This window comes from Podarcis tiliguerta (genome assembly GCF_965153285.1).
Source record: "Podarcis tiliguerta genome assembly, chromosome: 4".
Classification (NCBI taxonomy): domain Eukaryota; kingdom Metazoa; phylum Chordata; class Lepidosauria; order Squamata; family Lacertidae; genus Podarcis; species Podarcis tiliguerta.
The window spans coordinates 64,938,465-64,962,574 of NC_139537.1; the positions used below are offsets into that span (position 1 = coordinate 64,938,465).

Consider the following 24,110-nt stretch of genomic DNA (forward strand, 5'->3'; position numbering starts at 1 on the left):
GAGACTCCACCACACTCCTTGGTAGCAAATTCCACTGTCGGACAGCTCTTACTGTCAGGAAGTTCTTCCTAATGTTTAGGTGGAATCTTCTTTCTTGTAGTTTGGATCCATTGCTCCATGTCCGCTTCTCTGGAGCAGCAGAAAACAACCTTCCTATATCCTACCCTAATTTAAATTTTCTATTGTTAAATTTGTATAGTATTTAGATCTCTTTTCAAAGTCAACTTAGACCTTCCTGTTAAAGTATTAAAACCAGGAGGAATAAAATAGGAACACTGGAATAATGTGTTTGTTATGTATTTATCTCTCTACCTACAAACTAACATCACACAACAAACCATTAGTATTTGGCAGTCAAATAAGTACTGTGAAGTTAACATCTTCTGATCATTTAAGGAAAATGCCTACAGGGTGTAAAGCAAAGCAAAGCGAATTATCATGAGGACTCTTGTATGAATACTTTGTCTGCTCAATCAGCTAAAAAAATATTCATTTCTAAAAGTCAACTTCCCCTTTCCACAATTCTGCATTTATAATCTTCCTTTTCTGCCCTTTCTCTAGGAAGCTCAAGGTGGTGTAGATATGGAGTCGTCAGACAGTCTTACATCAAGGCAACAAATAGGCCCAGACTAGATTACATTCAAAATGGCTGCTTCGTTGTCAGGTGCCTCTTACGCCCTGGTTCCTGCATTTTCATCCTTGCAGTGTTTTACTCAATATATATACTCAATATATAGGCTATATGACAACCACATCAGGTGAATTGGAAACTTCGCATCAAAGCAAGGGGAGGGGAATTCTGATTCCCCCCCCCCTTTTCTGACAAAGTGTCAATTCTATTTGTTCATAAGCTTCTTCAGCGATTAAATCCTCTGAAGTTAGGTCATTTTATAGCGCTCTATAAGTAGAAGCCATCTGGATGAGCATATGGTAGAAATGTAATTAGAAAGGGGTGGGGAAAAGGATCTGTTTTTTGTTTTTTATATAAAGTCCATTTTCTTTTTTAAAATAAAGTCACATACAGCTTTTACATAAAATTGATCTTGGTCAAATCAATCATATACAAACATGCCAAAGGCTGCCTTGCCTTCCTCATACAAAATGTAGAACATCTAGACCTAAACACAAGAAAGCAGAAATACATCTACAAACCTGAACAGAGAAATGGTGCATAATGACTTATAACTGGGGACTTTGGTATTTGTTTTTTTCTATATGGCAATTTCCCAGATACTTCTGAACCCCACATAAATGTAACTCATCTCTCTCTGGTGTATACTAGTGAAGTTGTTGTAGGGTGCCCAAGGCTGACGGAAGAACTCTTCAGTGAGTGAAGAGGTCCTTACGAAAGTAGGAATCTCCTCCAGTGAGTGGGAACGCTTTCCGTTACATCTCACACAATTTTTTTTGTATGGAAGCCACCCTGGCAAATTTAATTTGAAGGTTGGGATAAAAAATCCATTTAAACTTGAAGTTTCTGTTCACAGAATAAAAATGTTGGACGCAGCCAATTATGTCGCCGAGTCAGCACACTTAGTAATCACTCTGAAAGGGCATCAAGGGAATCACTCTTAAGTTGTACAGGTGTACATGGGCATGTCCAGATCATATCACATCATGCATTGCATATGTAGTACATACCTTCATGTGGAGTATTGCTAAATTTGAAATTGTGTGAACACAAGCCTTTGAGGATTTTTCTCTATTCACATTACTGCTGATATGTGCTTATGCCATCTTCCTACGTTATTAGTCAACAAACTTATGCTTTAGAAAAGAAATTGGCCTGAGAAGAAAGAGACTGAGAGCTATTTTTTCACCTCATAAAAATGCATCGGTGAACCCGGTTGCAGAGTCTTAATGAAATGCAGTTTACAAGATAAAGCAGAGTAAAGTGGGCTGGAGAACTGAAAACACATGGTAAATTAATTGAGGTTGAAGGGCTCTGTACTAAAGTGGAATGAACAATTCTTGTTAGTTGTATCTGTGACAGGTTTCATTCTAAGGAGAATGACAGCAACACATCTGCTTAAATTGAACCTCAGTCTACAAACAGAACTCCAATATGCCTTCAGGTGATGTTCTTAAGCTTTTCTCCATCATGAAGAATAAGGCACTGATGTGTCTAATCTATAATGAAAAAACACCGGTAAACCCAGCAAAACTGATATACATGCATACAGACATGTGTGTTTGTGTGGTCTAGACTTTAGAAGACTAGAGTACACTGTACTCAAATGCTTCTGAATGAAAGTTCCCAAACCAGTAGCATGTAATCAGAATGCTCTTAAAACATTTTTGCAGCAATCCCAGGCAAATTTACTCCCTAGTCACTTTAGCGACAAGAGAAGAGACGATTATCACACTTGACATTGCATTTTTAAAAACCTGAACTTTGTCTACATGCAAAGTGCCTCAGCTGTGGGAGGGGCTGGTATTAATGAGAATAATGGGGAATTCTCTCTCCCCAAAGCTTCCGAAGAGAGGTTCTTCTCAGGCCTGCTCTGAAATGTCTAGTGCAGTTTGGCTCATAGATTGTTGTCAACAGTTGTAATAAAGTAACTCTTATTTATTCCTCTCCTTAATGTCCATTCACATATAAATTAAGTGCAGAGATAAACTCCAATAATAAATACATCTTGTATATTTAATAAGACACAGAGATCACTGTGCTTAAAGACCTTTGCAAACATTAGCTCAGCAAATCTATAGGACAGGCCAGTATCCCCATATGAGGAGTTGCTTTAATGGATTTTGAAATGTATGCATTGCCTTCTTATTATGTGTCAGGGAACTGCCATCGGCAGGACAGGAGGTGCCAAGGCTCTCTGAGGTAGAGAGAGACTTGACACCTGAAGAGGGAACCAGTAGGGGGCGAACAGGAACGTCAAGGGAAGGAGAGTCGGAGGAATGGCTCAGAGATGCTTCCAGTGAAAACAGTGGGGAGGTCTCAGGACCTCCTATAGGAACACCCGTTCCTCGGCGGAAACTGTCACGCAGAGAGTCCAGAAGACGTGTTTCCGTTAAGGAGCTTTTATGTTGGAAACGTTTCCGAAAGCAGCCACTTTCGGATTCTGCTAGCGACTGACGCAGCCATGCTGGAGGGGCTCCGTCACAGGCAGAGGTTTGAGAAGCTGTTCAAACTCTGAGGGATTGCAATTTACACACAAGCAGCTCTTCATCCCATCACAGCAATCCGAAAGTCACCGACAGCTAGCTTGTGCCAGGGAGAGGCATCATGAGCGAACCAGCAGGAACCGGAGGGGCAGCTGGAGGAGGTCCAAGCCTGGAGGAAAGGTATAGGACGTTGGAAATCCAGCTTGCCTTGCAGACGGCGAGGCTGGAAGAAAGGAGGGCTCAGGATGCAGAGAGGGGGAGGGAGAAAGCCACCCCACTCAACAGAAAGATGCCAGGATTGGTGCAGAAATTTGGGGGGGACCCCAGGAACTACCATGCCTTTAGGACAGAGATGCAATATGCTCTCAATCTGCAATTCGATGACTTCCCTGATGAGGAATCGCGAGTGGCTTTTGTAATTAGCCACCTCGAATCAGGGGCGAAGGACTGGGTTAGACCCTTGATGGCAGCAAATAATGAGATCCTAAAGGACGCGATGAAGTTTTTTCGTGCCATGGACCTGATGTTTTCCAGTGACATTGAGCAGGGAGGGGTGCGAAGGCAGTTAATGGCTTGCAAACAGGGAAACCGGACTGTCCGTGAGTACTGGACTGAGTTCACTATGTTGATTCATCGATTGGGGTGGGACTTGGCTTCTGAGCCCATTCAAATGCTTTTCGAAGAGGGTCTGTCTTCGTCCTTGAAAGATGAACTTTCCCGGAACCCCAGAGCAGAGTCTATGGACCAGCTGACTAAAGCCGCGCTAGCCATTGGAGCGCGCCAGGAAGCGAGGGCTTTGGAGAAGCGGGAGGGGAAAGGAGAACGTTGGAGGGAGCTCCGCATTCCAGACATTCCAGAGCAGCCTTTCCCGCCGGCAGAGCCGATGGAAGTGGGAACAGCGCGTGCGTGCACAGTTTCAAACATCGGTGAAGGGCGGAAGAAAGAGGGAAAGGGCGGGGAAAAATGCTATCTCTGCCAACAGCCAGGACACTTTGCCAGAGTCTGTCCACGGAGAAAGGAATGGCAAGGCATGGCAGGAGCTGTTGGGGGAGAGGAGGAGGAAAGCACAGAGCAAGTAAAAGCCAACGCCTGGCTGCCGTCGGGGCACAGCAGCCAGGCTCAAAAGCAGTGAGAGTGCCCGCACCAGAACCTCCCAGACCTGCTCTAGTGATAGAGGTGTTGCTAGAGCTGCCAAATGGACACCCCCTACAGATCAAGGCCCTGCTGGATTCAGGCAGCTCCTGTAATTTCATGAGTAAGGAGTTCGCAGCTGAGCACCAGATACAAACCCTCCCCTTAAGTAAACCCCTGCAGGTAACCACGATTGACGGCAGAGAGCTGTTGGGAGGAGAAGTGAACCAACAGACAGTTCCCATGATAATGAGGGTGGCAAGACACACCGAGAGGATAGCGTTTAATGTGGCCACATTGGGAGGAGCTCCCATTATTTTGGGGATGAGCTGGCTGGCACTACACGATCCTCTAGTGGGATGGCACCAGAGGGTGGTCTCCTTTGGGTCGGCGCATTGCCTGGAACACTGCAAGCAGGGGAAGGATCCAGGGGGAGCCAAGATCACCTTAGCTGGGATGGAGGTAATGAAGCAAGGGGAGGTGCCTCAGCAATATGCAGATCTGAGCAACGTATTCAGCGAAAGAGAAGCGGACAAACTGCCGCCGCATAGACCCTTTGACTGTCAAATCAACCTACTCCCGGGGGCTCAACTCCCAGTGGGCAAGCTGTACGCCATGTCAGACAGGGAGATGCAGGAGCTGAGGGAGTTCATTGACAAAAACCTGAAGAGGGGTTTCATCAGAGAGTCCCGAGCGGTGGGGGGCAGCCCAGTGTTTTTTGTGGACAAAAAAAACACAGATAAGCCGAGACTTGTAGTGGATTTCAGGGCCCTAAACGCCGTGTCGGAACCCCTGGCCTTTCCTATGCCCCGAATTGATGACATTCTGACCAGGGTGAGGAAGGGGAAGATTTTTACAAAACTGGACCTGCGGGGGGCGTATAATCTGATACGAATAAGGAAGGGGGATGAATGGAAGACCACCATGTTCACCCCTTTGGGAGCATTTGAATACCTCGTAATGCCCTTCGGTCTCCAAGCCGGCTCCGCATGTTTTCAAAGTTTTATCAACCACGTCCTGGGGCCGTTGCTCTACAAGAATTGTGTGGCCTTTTTGGATGACGTGTTGGTGTATTCGGAAAATGAAGAGCAGCATGTGAGGGACGTGAGAGAAGTGTTGGGCCGGCTGCAAGCCAATCAGCTGTGGGTGAAACTGGAGAAGTGCCAGTTTCATGCCAAGGAGGTGGAATTCCTGGGGTACCGCCTGTCAGACCAAGGATTGGCCATGGATCCAGGCAAGGTCCAGGCGGTGCTGGAATGGAAGACACCGAAAACCAAGAAGGATGTGCAAAGATTCCTGGGGTTTGGGAACTTTTATCGGAAGTTCATCAAGAATTTTGCACACTTGACGGCGCCCATCACCGACTGCCTCAGTAGCAAGAAGAAATTTGTTTGGACGGCGGAGGCGGAGAGAGCTTTTGAAGAACTGAAAAGGGCTTTCGCTTCGGAAGAACAACTTCTGCATGTGGACCTACAGAAGCCCATGAGGGTGGAGACAGACGCGTCAGACAGAGCGGTGGGGGCTGTGCTTCTTCAGCCGGGAAGAAATACGTCGGAGTGGAGACCGTGTGCCTTTTTCTCGAGGAAGCTGAATAAGTCCGAGCGGAACTACACGGTGTATGACAGGGAACTACTTGCCATTCACGAAGCGTTCCGGAGGTGGAGACATTTATTGATTGGGGCACAACACAAGGTGCAAGTGTGCACCGACCACAAGAATTTGGAGTATTGGAGAACAGCTCGAGTACTCAACCAACGGCAAGTGAGATGGGCACAGGAATTTTCCAAATTCCACTTCGAGATTTGTTATGTACCAGGCCCAGAGAACGTCAGGGCGGACGCTCTCTCACGCAAACCAGAGTACTTGGAAGGGGAGGGGGCAAGCGAAGAAAGACATGTCATTCCTGAGGACCGCTGGGTGTGTGGGGCGGCGCTGGTGGGGAGACGAGAGCTGGTAGAAGAAACGGAAACTGACGAATATGCCCAAAATAAGCTCAGAGGCCTCAGGGGAGAGGGTGAGAGCCCGGAGGGTTTTGAAGAAAGAAATGGGGCATTGTATTACAAAGGGGCACTGTATATACCAGAAGGTGAATTGAGAGGGAGGGTACTCAAGCAGTTGCATGATAGTCCCACGGCGGGACATTTTGGACAACACAAGACCATGTGGATGGTCACCAGGGAGTTTTGGTGGCCCAAGGTGAGGGAAGATGTAAAGGAGTATGTAAGAGGGTGTGACCAATGCCAGAGGGCCAAGGGGGAAAGAAGGGCGCCGGCAGGGTTATTGGAACCACTACCCACGCCAGAACGGCCTTGGGAGGCGGTATCAATAGATTTTATGACGGATCTGCCCAAATCCAAAGGGAAGACGGCCATCATGGTAGTAGTGGACCTGTTAACTAAGATGTGCCACTTTGTAGCATGTTCACATGCAGTCACAGCGGAAGAAACAGCGAAGTTGTTTGTAGAACACGTCTTCCGGCTGCATGGCGCCCCCTTGAGGGTTGTCTCGGACCGCGGGAAACAATTTACTTCCAGGTTCTGGAGGAAGCTCATGAGCTTGCTGCACGTGGAAGTCAATTTTTCGACGGCCCGGCATCCTGAAACCAACGGGCAGGCGGAAAGAGCAAATGGCATCCTCCAACAATATCTGAGGTGTTATGTCAATGACAGAGGGAATGATTGGGTCGAAAAGCTGGCGCTGGCAGAATTTGCCTACAACAATGCGGAGCATGTGTCCACAGGGATGAGCCCCTTTTTGGCCAATTACGGGTGTCACCCCAGGGCATTCCCGGGGGAGGGGGGCGAGAGATGGAGCGTCCCAGCGGCCGAACATTTTGTAGAAGAGATGGAAGCGATCCATCGTCAGCTTCAGCTCAACTTAGAAAGGGCCAAGGCTCAATATAAGAAGCAGGCAGACAAGAACAGGAGGGAAGGTGAAACCATAAGGGTGGGGGATCAGGTGTGGTTGTCCACCCAAGGGTTGCCGTTCAAAGGGGGTTGTAAGAAATTAAGACCCAAGAGATTGGGACCCTTTGAGGTCATTCAGCAGGTCAACCCAGTGGCTTTCAAACTCCGGTTACCCAACCACATGAAATTGCATCCAGTGTTCCACAGGTCATTACTGTCACCGTACAAGGGGGGAGGTGAAGGGGAGCACACCAGGGGACCGGTCTTGGAAGAGAGGGAAAGCAGTAACCATGTAGCGGAAATCCTCGATTCCAGGTGGAAGGGCAATCAGGTGGAGTATTTAGTGGCGTGGGAAGGGGAACCGGAGTCAGAAAACACCTGGGTGACTGCAGAGGAGGTCAATGACGAGGTTTTAACAGAAACGTTCCACCAAAGATTCCCGCGGAAACCACAACCGGTAGCAAGGTTTAGAAGGGAGTATTTCGGCACCACAGACGAGGAAGAGGAACTGGAAGGATTCGCGGAGTCGGAGTTGGAAGAAGGAACGGACTCAGATGACGAGGAGTACCGAGAGACTAGGAACCACAACGAGTGGAGAAAGGTGTTCGAAACTTCAGACGATGAGGAAGGTTCTTTCCGGGGTTTTACCTCCTCACAACCCGTAGGGGAGGAGACGGGAGGGGGTGAAGGGGGCCCTGGAGGGGAGGTGGATGTCAGGGAACTGCCATCGGCAGGACAGGAGGTGCCAAGGCTCTCTGAGGTAGAGAGAGACTTGACACCTGAAGAGGGAACCAGTAGGGGGCGAACAGGAACGTCAAGGGAAGGAGAGTCGGAGGAATGGCTCAGAGATGCTTCCAGTGAAAACAGTGGGGAGGTCTCAGGACCTCCTATAGGAACACCCGTTCCTCGGCGGAAACTGTCACGCAGAGAGTCCAGAAGACGTGTTTCCGTTAAGGAGCTTTTATGTTGGAAACGTTTCCGAAAGCAGCCACTTTCGGATTCTGCTAGCGACTGACGCAGCCATGCTGGAGGGGCTCCGTCACAGGCAGAGGTTTGAGAAGCTGTTCAAACTCTGAGGGATTGCAATTTACACACAAGCAGCTCTTCATCCCATCACATTATGTTTCAACTATTGAGATACTGAAGGCTGATTGTTTATGATTTTATGCATTGCAATATTTTTGCCAGTTTGATGTAAACTACCTTGAGCATATATGGGAAGGGGATATGCAAATAAAACTGGTGTTTGCATTATCAGATGGGATGCGGGTGGCACTGTGGGTTAAACCACAGAGCCTAGGACTTGCCGATCAAAAGGTTGGCGGTTCAAATCCCCAGGACGGGGTGAGCTCCCATTGCTTGGTCCCTGCTCCTGCCAACCTAGCAGTTCGAAAGCATGTCAAAGTGCAAGTAGATAAATAAGAACTGCTCTGGCGGGAAGGTAAATGGTGTTTCCGTGAGCTGCTCTGATTCGCCAGAAGCGGCTTAGTCATGCTGGCCACATGACCCGGAAGATGATCCTTCAGCCAATAAAGCGAGATGAGTGCCGCAACCCCAGAGTCGGCCATGACTGGACCTAATGGTCAGGGGTCCCTTTACCTTTTGCATTATCAGAAGAGTGGGGATAATGGCTTGCCTAAGTGAGTTCACTGGTAAGCTTAGACCAGGGGTAGGCAAACTAAGGCAGCCCAATCGCCTTCTCAATCTGGCCCGTGAACGGTCCGGGAATCAGCATGTTTTTACATGAGTAGAATGTGCCCTTTTAATTAAAATGCATCTCTGTGTTATTTGTGGGGCATAGGAATTCGTTCATTCCCCCCCCCCAAAAAAAATAATCCGCCCCCCCACAAGGTCTGAGGGATGGTGGACCGGCCCATGGCTGAAAAAGGTTGCTGACCCCTGGCTTAGACCCTTCTCTGCGTGTGTTTGTGTACACATGCATGTAACTGCTATGCAACTGAGGTTTCCAGCTTAGAATGTGAAAGGGAAAAGTCCAATGACATGCAAATAGGTGACCACACTCATTCATGCAAAGAGGCTTCTTGGACTGTAACCGTGTAAATGGCTTCGATATGCTGTACTGTGAAATGTCAGGAAATTACTATAGCCAATGCTGCTGTTTAGGCTCCAGATGTTACTTGTGTATAACTTACTTCCCCTCCAGCCAGTTTTTCTTCTTTCCACTCCTTCCCTAACAGTTACTTCAAAATAATTGAACTGGAAGTAATGTGACATTTGGATCTTGACATTTACATTTGGGGTAATCAAGGAAGCATTGCAACTCCTTAATGAAACAAACAAAACAAGAAATGAGAGTAAGATAATTCAAGTTATTTCAGGGTTTGGGTTGAGTTCTTTTTTAAAAAGCAAAACAAAACCAACTTCTAGAGCAAAATATGCTACCCAACTGTTTTCCATTAAAATTGTGAAGCCTTCTCTTCCAACCTTTCTCAAAGTCAAAAGCAAATGGTTTTATTATATTGCATTTGGCAGAGAGCCACATTTCGGAGCTGGGAAAATCCTAAATAGACTGCATCAATTTTTGTTACGGGCTGTGACAATGATATTTTGAGAATTATATTAAACTGGAGTCATCTGTACTGAGTAAACTTTTGAACACTCAAGACTGGGAAGTCTAAAGTTCCAAGTGTCTTAAAAATGTCATAAGCCCTGTGGATATGTAATGGTGAGAAACATCAGATCCTGAGGTGGAATGGGAGGAGCCCAGAGAATTGGAATTAGGTGACCTTGGAGAAGGTCCTAGCAGGATGAAGGAGGTGAGTCTGTAGAGGTGTTCAGTAGTCCAGGGAGTGGAGAGCTGGATGCAGGAGAGGGACCAAGAAGGTTAGCAGAGGAATGTCCTTTTCCTGTGACACTGGAGACCTCCTGCCAATGAGAAATCTCCTCCTTTGGAGGAGGCAACTGAGAGTAAAACTGATGAGCTGGTGCCACCTTTGCCTCTGTATCCAAGGACACAGAAACACCAGTGCTGGCATGAACAAACTTTGCAAACCCAGGCCACTTGAGGTATGCCCATTTGGTTGCCCAGTCCTGGGACAATGGTCACTTGTCATGCTAAATGCTGTGCCCACCCTATCTTTTAAAAGAAAAGTACTGGGGTGTGTCCCTTGTTGGATCTGTGTCTTAGTTTGCTCTTAGCCATGCATCTCTACCTCTTCTGCACTTGTTGCCCTGTGGAAACTGAGCTTTGCCTATGTACTGTTTTGATTAATGCATTAGGGCTTTTGGAAGCCGAGTCCAGTTCTTCATCCAGCACTGAGGGCCAGGACACAAAAGAATAAAATGAAATAATATAATTCTGATGGAATATGCACAAGATTTATGTATATTAACTTGTAGATTTTTGAATTGCATTTGGTGAAGTCCAAATGAAAATGAACAGCATAATTGGCAGAACAACACTTTTAATTAATAGTGACATATTTAAGTTGCTCAAGTTAAATAACATATTAATATCAGGAAATCTAATGATTTATTAATCCCCAATTAAATTAGCATGCCTCCTTATTAACCCTAATTTAACAGAAACTTTCTAATGTAATTGATCATGGTCACCACCAAATGCATGTCATTTACTGTATTCAATCATAACTTTGTGATAAAACATTTCTCAGAATTAGGGCCTCAAATCCAGAGTTCTTTAGCATTGGTTCATTGTACTTCAGCAAAAAGTAGGAGATAGGAAAGACCTATTCCATGAGCAGAAATCTATTCATGGTAGTTAGGATCAAAGCCAGAAAGTTTTGCTGTCATTTCCTCCTTCTGCGATGGCCAAATTACCTGTGATGCTAAACATGTCAGCTGAAAAAAAAAACACAAAAAACCCAGCAACTGGGAATTGATTTTCAATTGGCACTGCAGCATGGGGGGGGGGGGGGGGTTAAACCCTTCTTTTCCCCAGCTACAATGCAGATGAAAATTCTTATTCTGTGCTGCCTCCAATGAAATTATTATATAGTTGCAATATAATTGTGTTATCAATAAATAATCTGTGACCTTGAGAGTACCCACGTGTAATTCATTGCTTCATTTGTAATCACAGGTATAAGACTTTATACCTGTGACTTTATGCTAAGTCAAAGGATCTCTTAGCAACTAGGACCTTAAAACTTGCCTTACTGAGAAAATCCTGCAAACTTATCACTTAACCAACTGTGCTTATCACCGTGAATAATGAGCCCACAGTTCCATCGCATGCAGCCCTTAAATTGTTATTCACAAAAGTAGGATTTTCTTCCTTTCCTGCATATTGACAAAAGGTTTAAAGCACAATCCTTTCAAAGATAACCAAAATACACTGAAGTTGAGGTGCTGGTTTTTGTAGTTTCTACTTAAACTCTTCTGCATAGAAAAAAGGGAAAAGGCTACCATATGAGACCTAAACTCAAGTTACTAAGTAGAAGAATTGTTGCCTCAGCACAAATCTATACAAAGATGGGCCTCAGTAACCAAGGTAACAAGCCAAACAAGTTCATGTAAACTTAGTATATAAATAAGGCAAACCTTTTGAATTTAGAAAAACAAACAGTAGTTAATAAAATACGCAAAACACACTTTCATCAAGGCAGGCAGAAGATATGATTACATTGGTTTAAGAAGCTATCCCCCCCCCCCCCAGTCTAGTTTATAAGCCAAACAAATTGAATAAAAAGTGAATCTGGAAGATAAAACCAGTATATTTAAACACACTTTTGCCAGCTCAGAGATTTCACTCTGTCACAGAATCCATAAATTTAGTTGGACAGTAATATCATTTTATGAAGCCGCATTTCATTTCATTTTCTTTTGTGAAAACCTTGACAAAATATTTGACAAAGAGAAGAACAGATTTGGCTTTCTCATTTCCATAGAAACTACGGCCCCCAGGAATTAGCAGAATCCTTTTTGTCTTCGGACCACAAACTTGTCAGAAATGGAGAAAAAAGCATATCCCAAGCTGGCCTGAGAACTGGAGTGGGCAAACTGGGCAGTAGTAGGCTAAATGTTTTTACCCTTGCTTTGGAGCCCAGTTTGCATTAAAAGAAGCATTTTGAGTGCATGACATAAGTAGGGCTTGCCAGTTGACCAGAAAAAAACAACTGTATAAGATGTAGCACACCATCACTTCCAGAAAATGCTGCCTCCTAAATCTGTAAGGTCAAATGACTGAGTAGATGTGTGTTCAAGTGCAGACTCAACAAAATCAGAAGCAGCTTATGCAGTACAGACACAGGGAAATGACCCTTTGGAGGGGCTTCTTGGCAACCTGTTCATTGTTGTTGTTTTATTATTGTTACACTTATTAATTGCCTTGTAAACCACCATTGCAAGGCAAGTTACACATAAAAAAGTTAAAAACATTAAAAACCACAAGTGCATTTAAAACAAGATGAAACCCTAACACATGGAAACACGTGGTAAATACTGGTTTAGCCAGCTGGGGAAGCTTGTCAGGATAGTGGGTACCTGTCGTATCTCGACAGGAATGCTATTCCACAGAACTGGGGCAGCCACTCTAAAAGCCCTGCTACAAGTTACTGTGGAGTTGGTTTCTGAGATCTTTGGAAGGAGAATTCTTCTGCAGTCTGCAGCAATCTACTGGGTGTATAAGGGATTAGGCCAGGCTTCCTCAACCTCAGCCCTCCAGATGTTTTCCCATCATCCCTGGCCACTGGTCTTGCTAGCTAGGGATTGTGTGAATTGTAGGCAAAAAACATATGGAGGGCCAAGGCAGAGGAAGCCTGGAGTAGGCATTCTGCTTATTGAACATTCATTCTGCTTCCTTTGCAGGGAGGTTAAATAGCCATCTGCTTCTGTCCCGTAACCTGAATCTCATCCAAACTGGGGCTGATGGATGTTCCGCCAGAATTTATTGACATATCTTTAAACTTGAAAGTGTAAATAAAGGGGGGGATCCATTGAATGCCCCCTTTAGAAGTATGCCATCTTCTTATAGCAAAAAAAGGTCTGATCTTTTGAGGGAAGTGGGGTTGTTGCACAAGACCTCCCAATCAATGATTGTGCAACCAGAATTTGTCAGTATGTGATTTTCACCTCAAAATAGCAACCGCCTGGAAGTGCCTTAAGTCCCTAGTCACATGCATTCTTCATAACGGGCTGAAGTGTCATCCTCATTTGCTTTTGGTGCTCTCAGGTTGCATCAGCTACTTTTGCCTGCTGAGTTCTCTCCTTCCTTAATCCTTCCGGCCATTTCAACAATACCAATGTAATCTTCAGGTGAAATGAAAACAGTCCTAGCCATGCTGAAAGCACTTAATTTGCTTTCCAAATCATGATGCAAATGCTTTCTTCCCCTTCCTGGGGGTTGGACGAGCAGGGCAAGGAGAGAAGCAGAAGGAAGAACAATTAATCCTTTCTGTCAGTATAAGAGTGTGCAGCAATGTTTTGATCAGACTCTCAGAGTCACAAAGTGAAGGAGTATTTGTGATTCATAGCAGGCAAATTCTCTGCAGCAAAATTAGCTATTCATCTCCATTCTTAAAGGAGCAAAACGGGTTGCGGCCAAACTGTGGGCCTCTACAGGCTGTTAAATCATTCTGAATGCTGGACTGCACTAAGAACAGGCACCCGGTAGTGATTAGTTGTCAGTAATCGGTACTGCTGAGTTTTTAAAAAGAGAGAGAGAGAGAGGATTTCCTGCATGAAAAAACCATCCTAAGCAGATGCAAGGATTTGTGTTTATTTTTAATGACTGCATTTTGAAGAGTTATTTGTTCATAAAATAAATCACGAGGCACAGAACAATCTTTGAAGCCAAGAAGCTAAGACAGCCATACTCACTAAGAATTCTTAAGGCAATTCTATTCAGGTTATCCTAGCACCACACCCAATATTACTAAGGTGCAGTTGGCATTGCTAGTATTGCCCCTTTTTGATTTCTTGGCCAATGGTGTGTGGTTGATTAGTCTGAGGAAGTACAATACAGTGGTACCTTGGGTTACAGATGCTTCAGGTTACATACGCTTCAGGTTACAGACTCCACTAACTCAGAAATAGTACCTCGGATTAAGAACTTTGCTTCAGGATGAGAACAGAAATCGTGCTCTGGTGGCGCGGCGGCAGCAGGAGGCCCCATTAGCTAAAGTGGTGCTTCAGGTTAAGAACAGTTTCAGGTTAAGAACGGACCTCCGGAATGAATTAAGTACTTAACCCAAGGTACCACTGTACACAACTTTCAGAAGAGAAGACCTATCACTTCTTTAGTTGATATTAGTCAAACATAGATTGCATGAAGTGTAGCTGTTGTGGCAGAAACATGTTCTATCCTCCCACTAGGCTGCACCAGTTTAAAATGCAGGTGGGAGATTGCATTTTAAATGCCCCTGTCCTGTTCCCTGGACTCCAGCTACAACATATTTTGCTTCTCAAAAGAAATACAGTACTTTCAAAACCTGATATTTGCAAAATGAAGTTCAGTATCAAACCAATCCAAGCCACTACGGTTCTCACATATGCTGCTGTACTCTTAAAACTCCTTTTATTTTTGGGCCTCCTATATGGCTTTCTGTTACACTTATATCAGCAGCAAGTGTAATCTGTCCCAGAGCATAACTAGGGAAGGAGAAAGAGGGGGTATCTGCCCTAGTAGGCTCTTGGATTTCAAAACAGTGTGCAATATATTCACAGTGGTTAAAATAGTGTTTAATTATGTAGGTCAGGGTCCATGTGTCAGCAATTATTTTATCTGGGCAGGCAGAAGATGGCAGCATACAAACCTGGATATGTTAATTGACTTGTTACTGCTGCTCCTATTTGTGCAATTGTGTAAACTTCCAAAACGCCAATAAAATATTGCTGATGCACTGAATTTCTTGTCCAAACATTTATAGCCCATTTTACTGCTTTTACTTTAATAAGATTGCAGGTGTACTTCCTTTTTAACTTGAAAGAAAATTGCTGGGGTTTTTTCCCCTTGACCATTTCTTCCCATAAATAAATGAGAAACTACATTTCTGCAGCTGCCTTTCGATGGTGGCAAAATGGCTTTTTGGCAGAGCTGTCATCCATCATATTGTAACACACTGCATTTAGCAACTACTATTTATAGTGTGTCTGATGCCAAAGCAATTTTTCAGAGCATGCACTGACTTGAGAAATGTACAAATCCATTGGTCCAAACGTGCATTGGAAATTACCTGTAGCTCAAATTTATTTTATGTAAAAGAATGGCTTCCCTTCATTGGGGTCACTTAATATAGTTATGTTTTCTAGGGGCAAATCTCTAAGATTCTAGGATAACAAAACAGAACACAACTAAGACTGACAGAAATATAGTCCACCGTGACCAATTCAAATGCTATTTGTTTTTTGCAGAATTACAGCCTGGTAGCTTACAGAAAGAAGGAAGGAAGGAAGGAAGGAAGGAAGGAAGGAAGGAAGGAAGGAAGGAAGGAAGACATTTTGTGGACACAATAAGCAAAGCAGGCTCTTATAGGGGTTCTCCTTATCTTCCTCTTCCCCAAAAATGTTACCTCCAGGTTTCCTGTGTCTTGGCAAGCTGGTTACTGCAAGACTTTTCCATGCATCACACATTATGGCATCCAACAGAATGCTTCTCCCCCAGACTCCCAGCTGCTTTCACGATGGGATCTTTCCCATCTTGGATCATGGCAAGTTTAGATCTCCAGTCGCCCCTTCCCCTCGCTACAGCTGCTGCAACAGTCCCTTATGTCTGCCAGCTTTCTCACATTTTTATTGCTAACACGCAGATAGACACACTTGCACCTCTGTTATTTATTCATGGTTTGCATGTTTATATCTGCACACACACCGCACCCATCTGCATTAGCCCAAGGAACATCAAAGCAGGAGAAATGATGATATCAGCAGGAAAGGAGACAGCTGACATACCAGAACACCCAGGAGAGAAACAGGGTTCCTGCCAGTTTTCCAAAACCCCAACATCACAGCCCCCTAGATTCTGTTGCTCATCTGCCTCTATACTGCAGGTATAACTTAAAAAGGCTTCAAAATGTCACGTGCCAACATTTTGTTGTTGTTTAGTCGTTTAGTCGTGTCCGACTCTTTATTACCCCATGAACCAGAGCACGCCAGGCACTCCTGTCTTCCATTGCCTCTCTCAGTTTGGTCAAACTCATGCTGGTAGCTTCAAGAACACTGTCCAACCATCTCGTCCTCTGTCGTCCCCTTCTCCTTGTGCCCTCATTCTTTCCCAACATCAGGGTCTTTTCCAGGGAGCCTTCTCTTCTCATGAGGTGGCTTAAGTATTGGAGTCTCAGCTTCACGATCTGTCCTTCCAGTGAGCACTCAGGGCTGATTTCCTTAAGAATGGATAGGTTTGATCTTCTTGCAGTCCATGGGATTCTCAAAAGTCTCCTACAGCACCATAATTCAAAAGCATCAATTCTTCGGTGACCAACTTTCTTTATGGTCCAGCTTTCACTTCCATACATCACTACTGGGAAAACCATAGCTTTAACTATACAGACCTTTGTTGGCAAGGTGATGTCTCTGCTTTTTAAGATGCTGTCTAGGTTTGTCATTGCTTTTCCCCCAAGAAGCAGGCGTATTTTAATTTCATGACGGCTGTCACCATCTGCAGTGATCATGGAGCCCAAGAAAGTAAAATCTCTCACTGCCTCCATTTCTTCCCCTTCTATTTGCCAGGAGATGATGGGACCAGTGGCCATGATTTTCGTTTTTTTGATGTTGAGCTTCAGACTATATTTTCTGCTCTCCTCTTTCACCCTCATTAAGAGGTTCTTTAATTCCTCCTCACTTTCTGCCATCCAAGTTGTGTCATCTACATATCTGAGGTTGTTGATATTTCTTCCGGCAATCTTAATTTGGGTGTCATCCAGCCCAGCCTTTCATATCATGAATTCTGCATATAAGTTAAATAAACAGGGAGCCAATATACAGCCTTGTCGTACTCCTTTCCCAATTTTGAACCAATCAGTTGTTCCATATCCAGTTCTAACTGTAGCTTCTTGTCCCACATAGAGATTTCTCAGGAGACAGATGAGGTGATCAGGCATTCCCATTTCTTTAAGAACTGGCATTAGGCATGCAGTATTTTGGCACCAGTGAGGTATGGTCCAAGTAAGAACTGTGCAGGCATGCAGATGCTACATGCATATGGAGAAGAGCAATTCAGTTGTAATGCCAGATGTATGGGGGTCACTTACACAGGTAATACTTTTTGGCAGATTCCACCAGGCTTCTCACACATTTAAATCAGCTTTCAGTGACCTGAATGTACAGGCAAACTGACCCTGATGGATACAATGCTGAATCTACTTGCATATGTGCTTAAGAACAATGAAGGCAATAGACTTACCACACCTCATAGGGCATAAGGCCGTACTCCAAGCCAAACATATAGTTAGCATAATGTACAGCAAATTCTCTCTCTCTCTCTCTCTCTCTCTCTCACGCACACACACACACACACAATATTGGATTCCTCATATGCATTTATTTTCATGATAGGTGGCTTTATTGTTCTTCTGAACTATATTGAGGCACAAACATTATTACTGTGCATATTTCCTGCGTCCAAAAATAAAACACAAACCTTGATTTTAATTATGGGAAAATGATTAAGCCCTAAGGAAGCACATCTACATTTTTGTCTGCCTTGTTCCTATTTTGTAATCCCAGCTAATTACTTCCCTTGTCATAAGAATATTCTCTGAAGTCCTAAGACACAGGAGAAATACTTCAGTTCCTTTCATTTTGTATGAAACAAGTTGGATGAAGTTAGGTGCATTTGTGGCTTATTGACTGACGAAACCCAAAGAGCACTCACTAATAGTTCCTTATCATCCTAGATAATTTATGGGTTAATTGCCAGCAAATTAGCTGCTCCTCAAGGTTGACCAGAGATATTTTGCCACCTGGAGAAAAGGATAAGATGGTGCCCCTTTCTGCATTCCTCATATTGAAGCCAGCTGGCAGCTTAATCTTATTTCAGCACTGGTAATGGGACAGAACCCTCTCCCTGTATGCCACCCCCCTCTCCGTGGGGAGTCCACAGAGCAGATTTTGAGGGGTCAGGGTGCATCAGAAGAGGAGAGGGTAAGTTCTGATGAGCAGACAAAAACCTTTGTACTAGCATAAGCATTTCATTGAATACTGTCCAATACGGTTTTCATTAAATATTCTAAATCTCCACATTCACTTTGAAGTTATATTCACCCATCTGCATTACTGAATGATCAACAGCTGTATGAGTTTACTGACACCACTGACAAATATTGTTTGAAGTGAGCTGAGGTTATATGAAAGCACTGTGCATCTCTGGAATTTCCCCAGAATTATGTAATGACACAGAACGGAAAGTTTCCAAGTTTTCTATAAATCACGTTGCTCTGATCTCACCAAGACAGAGGCATCTTCTAAACTGCATCTGTGAGGCTTTTGTTTAACTTTTCTAGCCTGCAAATTCTTAACTGTTAGCTTGCAGAGATCGGCACAGTAACTGACATGATGTGGACAAAGTATGTTTAAAGGGTAAAGGGACCCCTGACTGTTAGGTCCAGTTGCGGACGACTTTGGGGTTACGGCGCTCATCTCGCTTTACTGGCCCAACCAGAGGAGCACACGGAAATGCCGTTTACCTTCCCGTCAGAGTGGTACCTATTTATCTACTTGCACTTCGTGCTTTCGAACTGCTAGGTAGGCAGGAGCAGGGACCGAGCAACGGGAGCTCACCCCGTCGCAGGGATTCGAACAACTGACCTTCTGATCAGCAAGCCCTAGGCTCTGTGGTTTAACCCACAGCGCCACCTACACTGTTTAGCATTGTTTAGCAATCTCTAAATATATATATATATGCACTGAAGGTATAAACTATTCTAAGAAAATTGCTGCATAGAAAGTTCATTCCTTATTAAGCATGTAGTATTTGTTTGTTTGTTTACAATCAAAGTATTTGCAAAGGATGCACATTCACTTCAAACATCATTCAGAACAACACTGGGTCTTTAAAAGAATTGTACTGCCCATGTAAACAAGCCTCAGGGATATTCAGGATTACAGGTGTTAAGTAACAACTGGGAGTATCCCTGATTCTGTGAGCAAGACAAAAAGCAGCAAAAATATAAAAAAAATTCAAGCAGAATAAACATTTGGGCCTGATATTAGGAAAAGCAGGCAATGTATAATGCATGCCCAATAAAATATATGAAAGCAACACAGCCTCAGAGCTGGAAACTATAAGTAGATGGGAGTCAAAAACCTTGACCTTCTCATTTGTTCACTATTGATCTTGAAGCATAAATTGATGAGTATGTTTGTGAGCCTCTGTGTTGAATACTGTAGGTGTTATTAGTAGTTAGGGAGCATCGCCTACCAGTGACATGCCATTAATAATATAAATGATGGAGTTTGGCTCTCTCAGAGCCAAGGAAAGCTGCATTCACAATAAAGAAAAACAAAACAAAACCCATTTGGTTGCATCTGCTTGGGTAATTGCATGGCTTCTTCAAGGTGCTAAAAGAAATACAAGGCAGATGCAACTAAAGAGCAAAAGGAAGCATTGCAAGAAATGTACTACTTTATTTTAATTCAGTTCTTTGGGCCATATATGAAATTAAATTCTATCACTGTGAGTCCCAGTGCAGAGAAATGAAGGCTGTTGTGTCTGAGAGTTTCAGTACCCAACATAGAAGCTTTTGCATACTCATCTGCATGGCTAGAGAATTTAATCCAAATTTCAGACTCAATACTGAAGACTGCCAATACTGGTCACAAACCACTGTGCCCTTTTCATAATACTGTTGTGAGTTTGGGGCAGGTGTAGGCTGTATGCCTGAGTCCCTTCTAATTCCTAAACGGCCTCGGTCCAGTATAGGAGCGTCTCCACCCCATCGTTCTACCTGGACACTGAGGTCCAGCACCGAGGGACTTCTGGCAGTTCCCTCACTGCGAGAAGCCAAGTTACAGGGAACCAGGCAGAGGGCCTTCTCAGAAGTGGTATCCTCCCTGTGGAACCCCCTCCCACCAGATGTCAAAGAGAACAACAACTACCAGACTTTTAGAAGACATCTGAAGGCAGCCCTGTTTAGGGAAGCTTTTAATGTTTGATGTATTATGGTATTTTAATATTTTGTTGGAAGCCGCCCAGAGTGGCTAGGGAAGCCCAGCCAGATGGGTGGGGTATAAATAATGATATATTATTATTATTATTATTATTATTATTCCTGGATCCAACAAGGGTTCAATTGGAATAGCCAGGCAAGTTTCCTTATAATGGCCCCTAAATATGGGCCATTAAGATAGCAGACAACAAATGGGTGGAGCTCCTTCCCTCACCTGGCTGCTAGTGTGAAGTACAAAGGCCAGAGTTCTGTGTGTGAGCTAGAAGCAGGCTGGGCAGCTGAGAGACAGAGCCATGCTTGATATCTGCTGGAATCCAAGGCTGTGGCCATAGGAGAAGCAAGAACTTCTTGGGTCATTAGAAGAGTTTGGATTTGATATCCCACCTTTCACTCCCTTTAAGGAGTCTCAAAGCGGCTAACATTCTCCTTTCCCTTCCTCCCCCACAACAAACACTCTGTGAGGTGAGTGAGGCTGAGAGACTTCAAAGAAGTGTGACTAGCCCAAGGTCACCCAGCAGCTGCATGTGGAGGAGTGGAGACGCGAACCCGGTTCACCAGATTACGAGACTACCGCTCTCAACCATTACACCACACTGGCTCTCAAGTTATGAGTTGTTCTACAGTGGGCTTAGGTTGTATATACATGTAAATAAACTATATATCCTAAAGACACAACAGTCTCTGCTGTTCTTCATGCCGAGGAAACTGAATCTGGGAAAGCACCTGGAACTCCTGGAATCTCACACCACTGGGAGACTGGGATGGCATGCAACAATATACTCCTTCTCAGAAGAGGTTTTCAGTCCTCTGGACACTCCCACTAATAGATGGAGCAAAGACGATTTCCCACTTGCCCCTGCAGTCCCTTACACTGGCTTACTTACTGTTCTAGAAGGTATTCCAACTCTCTGAGGAACATTTCTGCGGGGTGAAATTAGTGACAGAGAGGAGGGAGGTCCAGTGAAAACTACCTATACCTTTACACGGAAACATGCTGGAAGTGTCCTTCTCATGAGTAGAACCCCATTCATGGGATCCTTGAATACAACCCAGCAGCATCACTAACAGACCCAAGCCTTTTAGACCTATAGAGCACACTTCACCATGTAGTGCTAACGCTAAACTCAGGTTACAACAAAACCTATGGCTTTCAGCCTGTTGGTCAAAAAAGAGGTAACGGAAACTGAGACTACCCCCCTCCCCATAGGCTCAGAGTGCTCTGGGGCAGTGAAGGCTGGTCCATTAGGATGAATGGGACACTGCCTGACCCACCTCAGCCTCCACCTGCTTGCCTTCTTTCTTACACAAGGACAGCAGGAGCCTTTGGCTCTGGTTCCACCCCATTTTGGTCTCCTTGCCCTTCTACCCTACCAGTCTCAATGGGCACCGCCTACCACTGCTCTGAGGTATAAATAACATTTATGTATCCCAATCCTTCTGTTTAAAGCTCAAAGCACATTCACGCCCCGCCCCCAAAAAAAGAACTCTGGGAATTGTAGCTTGTTAAGGGTTCTGGGCATTGTAATAATACCAATACGAATACTACTACTACTACTACTACTACTACTAATTTTTTATTTATACACCGCCCTTCCCGGTTCAGAAAACGGGGCTTAGGGCGGCTAACAATAAATTTAAAACACTTAATTGATGCAACAAAAAACAGCATAAAAAACAGTATAAGATGTGAATAACAATAAATTCAGAATTCAAAAATCAATTTAGGGGGAAAATCCACCCAATGAACAGTAGATGATCACCAGGGCTAGCTGGCTAAATTAGTCCTATTTGGGCCAGCGAGGAGACCAGGGGAGAATTAGCTGTGGGATCCCAGAGCGGGTAATCTTCCCAGAAAGGGGAAGAGGGGAAGGAAGGGGAATAAAAGATCAGGCTGAGTTCAAATTGAAAGCCAGGCGGAATAGCTCTGTCTTACAGGCCCTGTGGAAGGAAGTTAAATCCTGCAGGGCCCTGGTCTCATGGCACAGAGCATTCCACCAGGTCGGAGCCATCACTGAGAAGGCCCTGGCCCTGGTGGAGGATAATCTGACTTCCTTAGGGCCTGGGACCTCTAAACTGTGATTATTCATGGACCTTAAGGTCCTCTGCGGGGCATACCAGGAGAGGCAGTCCCATAAATACGAGGGCCCTAAGCTTTGTAGCTGTGTACGGGGTAAACTACAATGTCCAGGATTCTTTTGGGGGGGAGGGGGAGGAATACACTTTAAATGAGCTTTAAATATATCATGCACATGCAGCCTTAGAGCTCACTCTCAGTGGATTGGTATTAAGGTACGTTTGGGCTTTTGATGCACCTGACAAAGCAGAAGTACAGCAGCAAAGCACGTACAGAGCCCCCCCCCCTCAGCATTTGTATGTCCCTCAATGTACAGCCACTAGGAACAGAAACCTCAAAAAGGAGATGAAACAACACACATTCCTTCCTTTTTTATTGTCCCTGTTCTGGAACACCTTCTTCTTTTTTCCCTTTCAGCTGAATGCTTTGAGTAGAGACCTCTTTTACATTCAGAGTGCTGAATATATGGCCTTGGCCAATTAACTGTATTTCAGACATTACCTCTGCACCCCGGGACCTTCAAATCAGAAACGCTTATTTGAAAACAAGGAGCACTCAGGCACACAATGGAGACCAGCAAAACTAAAATGTAACATGCTGCATGCTTGGTTAATGAATTCAACAAGCCTACAGCTTGTCTGAAGCCCTGCATATTTGCTCAGGAACAACCTGACATAGGCACAATGGACATAGGAAGAAAAGCAGCTGTGTTATATTGGTGAGAATGCACTAACTTCAGATGAACAAACTAAAAGAAAATATGTTTGACATGTTTTAAATATCCAGATTTCAAACACTGAGATGTTGTTGTTTTTTCACAATACACATGTAAGACTCTTTGTGAAAGATGTTGTATACAGTTCATGTTAACATATAACCTACTGGCTAAGAAATTTGCAGCTAGCACATAACATACTTAGGTTTAAACTCTACATTTCAGTCTGCATACAAAATTCATCAAGCAGCAACCTACTTGAAGTAGTCTCTCCCATCTCTGTTTGCCGTCATCTCCCATCCATAGGAAGATCCCTGGTTCACGGTCCAGGTTCCTGAAGGGGGAGGCCAGCCTGAAGACTTGGTTCTGTGGCTAAAAACAAATGAAAATCATTAGTATTTCAAAATGAGCCTGATCCATTCAATCCAACAGTGACTTTTCTGTATTTCTGAGTGCAAGTGGATTCATGTTAAATCCTATTATATGTGTGGAATTGTGACAGAAGCCAGGATTAACTAACATAAGCATAACACACTTTAGGACCTAAATGTTCAGATGCACTTTGTTGAATAATCATCAGACTCCTTGTTTTATTAAAATCTAGACCTTTTTTTATTTTGGCGGACCAAATTGAACTTTCCAACTAGCTTTTCACCTGTGACCTTAAAGAGAGGCTGTTTCAAGAAGACTCTTTTGGGAGGCTCATCTAACCACCCTTGCATATTAACAATGGGAACTGTGTGAAGGGGCCTTACATACATACCAATGCACATAAATAGGGCTCCTTCAGGTAGGACCAGGGTGCACCTACAACCATTTCACACAGCTGCCAAATGCATGGCTGGTGCATATGCCACCATAAGTGGCAGAGTAGCTGGTATGACCCCCAAGACCCACTCATGGGCACCTTCAACACTTGGGACGGTTGTATGAACCTCTTCCATGTTGTGCACACATGATAAGAAATAGACCTAAACTGCATTTGGGGAAATACATTATGTGAAGTAAGAACCACTCAGCTTCTTCCCCAGTCAATGCCGTACCGAGTGCCCTCATGCTTTCCAAGTATTAGTCACCTTAGA

At 44.3% G+C, this 24,110-nt stretch overlaps 1 protein-coding gene across 3 annotated transcripts in view; it reads right to left on the reverse strand.

The window, feature by feature from the left end:
• The window catches only part of FRMPD4 (FERM and PDZ domain containing 4), a 205,979-nt gene that overhangs the window by 58,154 nt on the left and 123,715 nt on the right, over positions 1-24,110 (reverse strand). For all 3 annotated transcript variants that reach the window (XM_083437428.1, XM_083437430.1, XM_083437429.1), the window contains exon 2: positions 23,287-23,400. In XM_083437428.1, the coding sequence (XP_083293554.1) occupies positions 23,287-23,400 (114 nt within the window). The remainder of the gene's footprint in view (positions 1-23,286; positions 23,401-24,110) is intronic.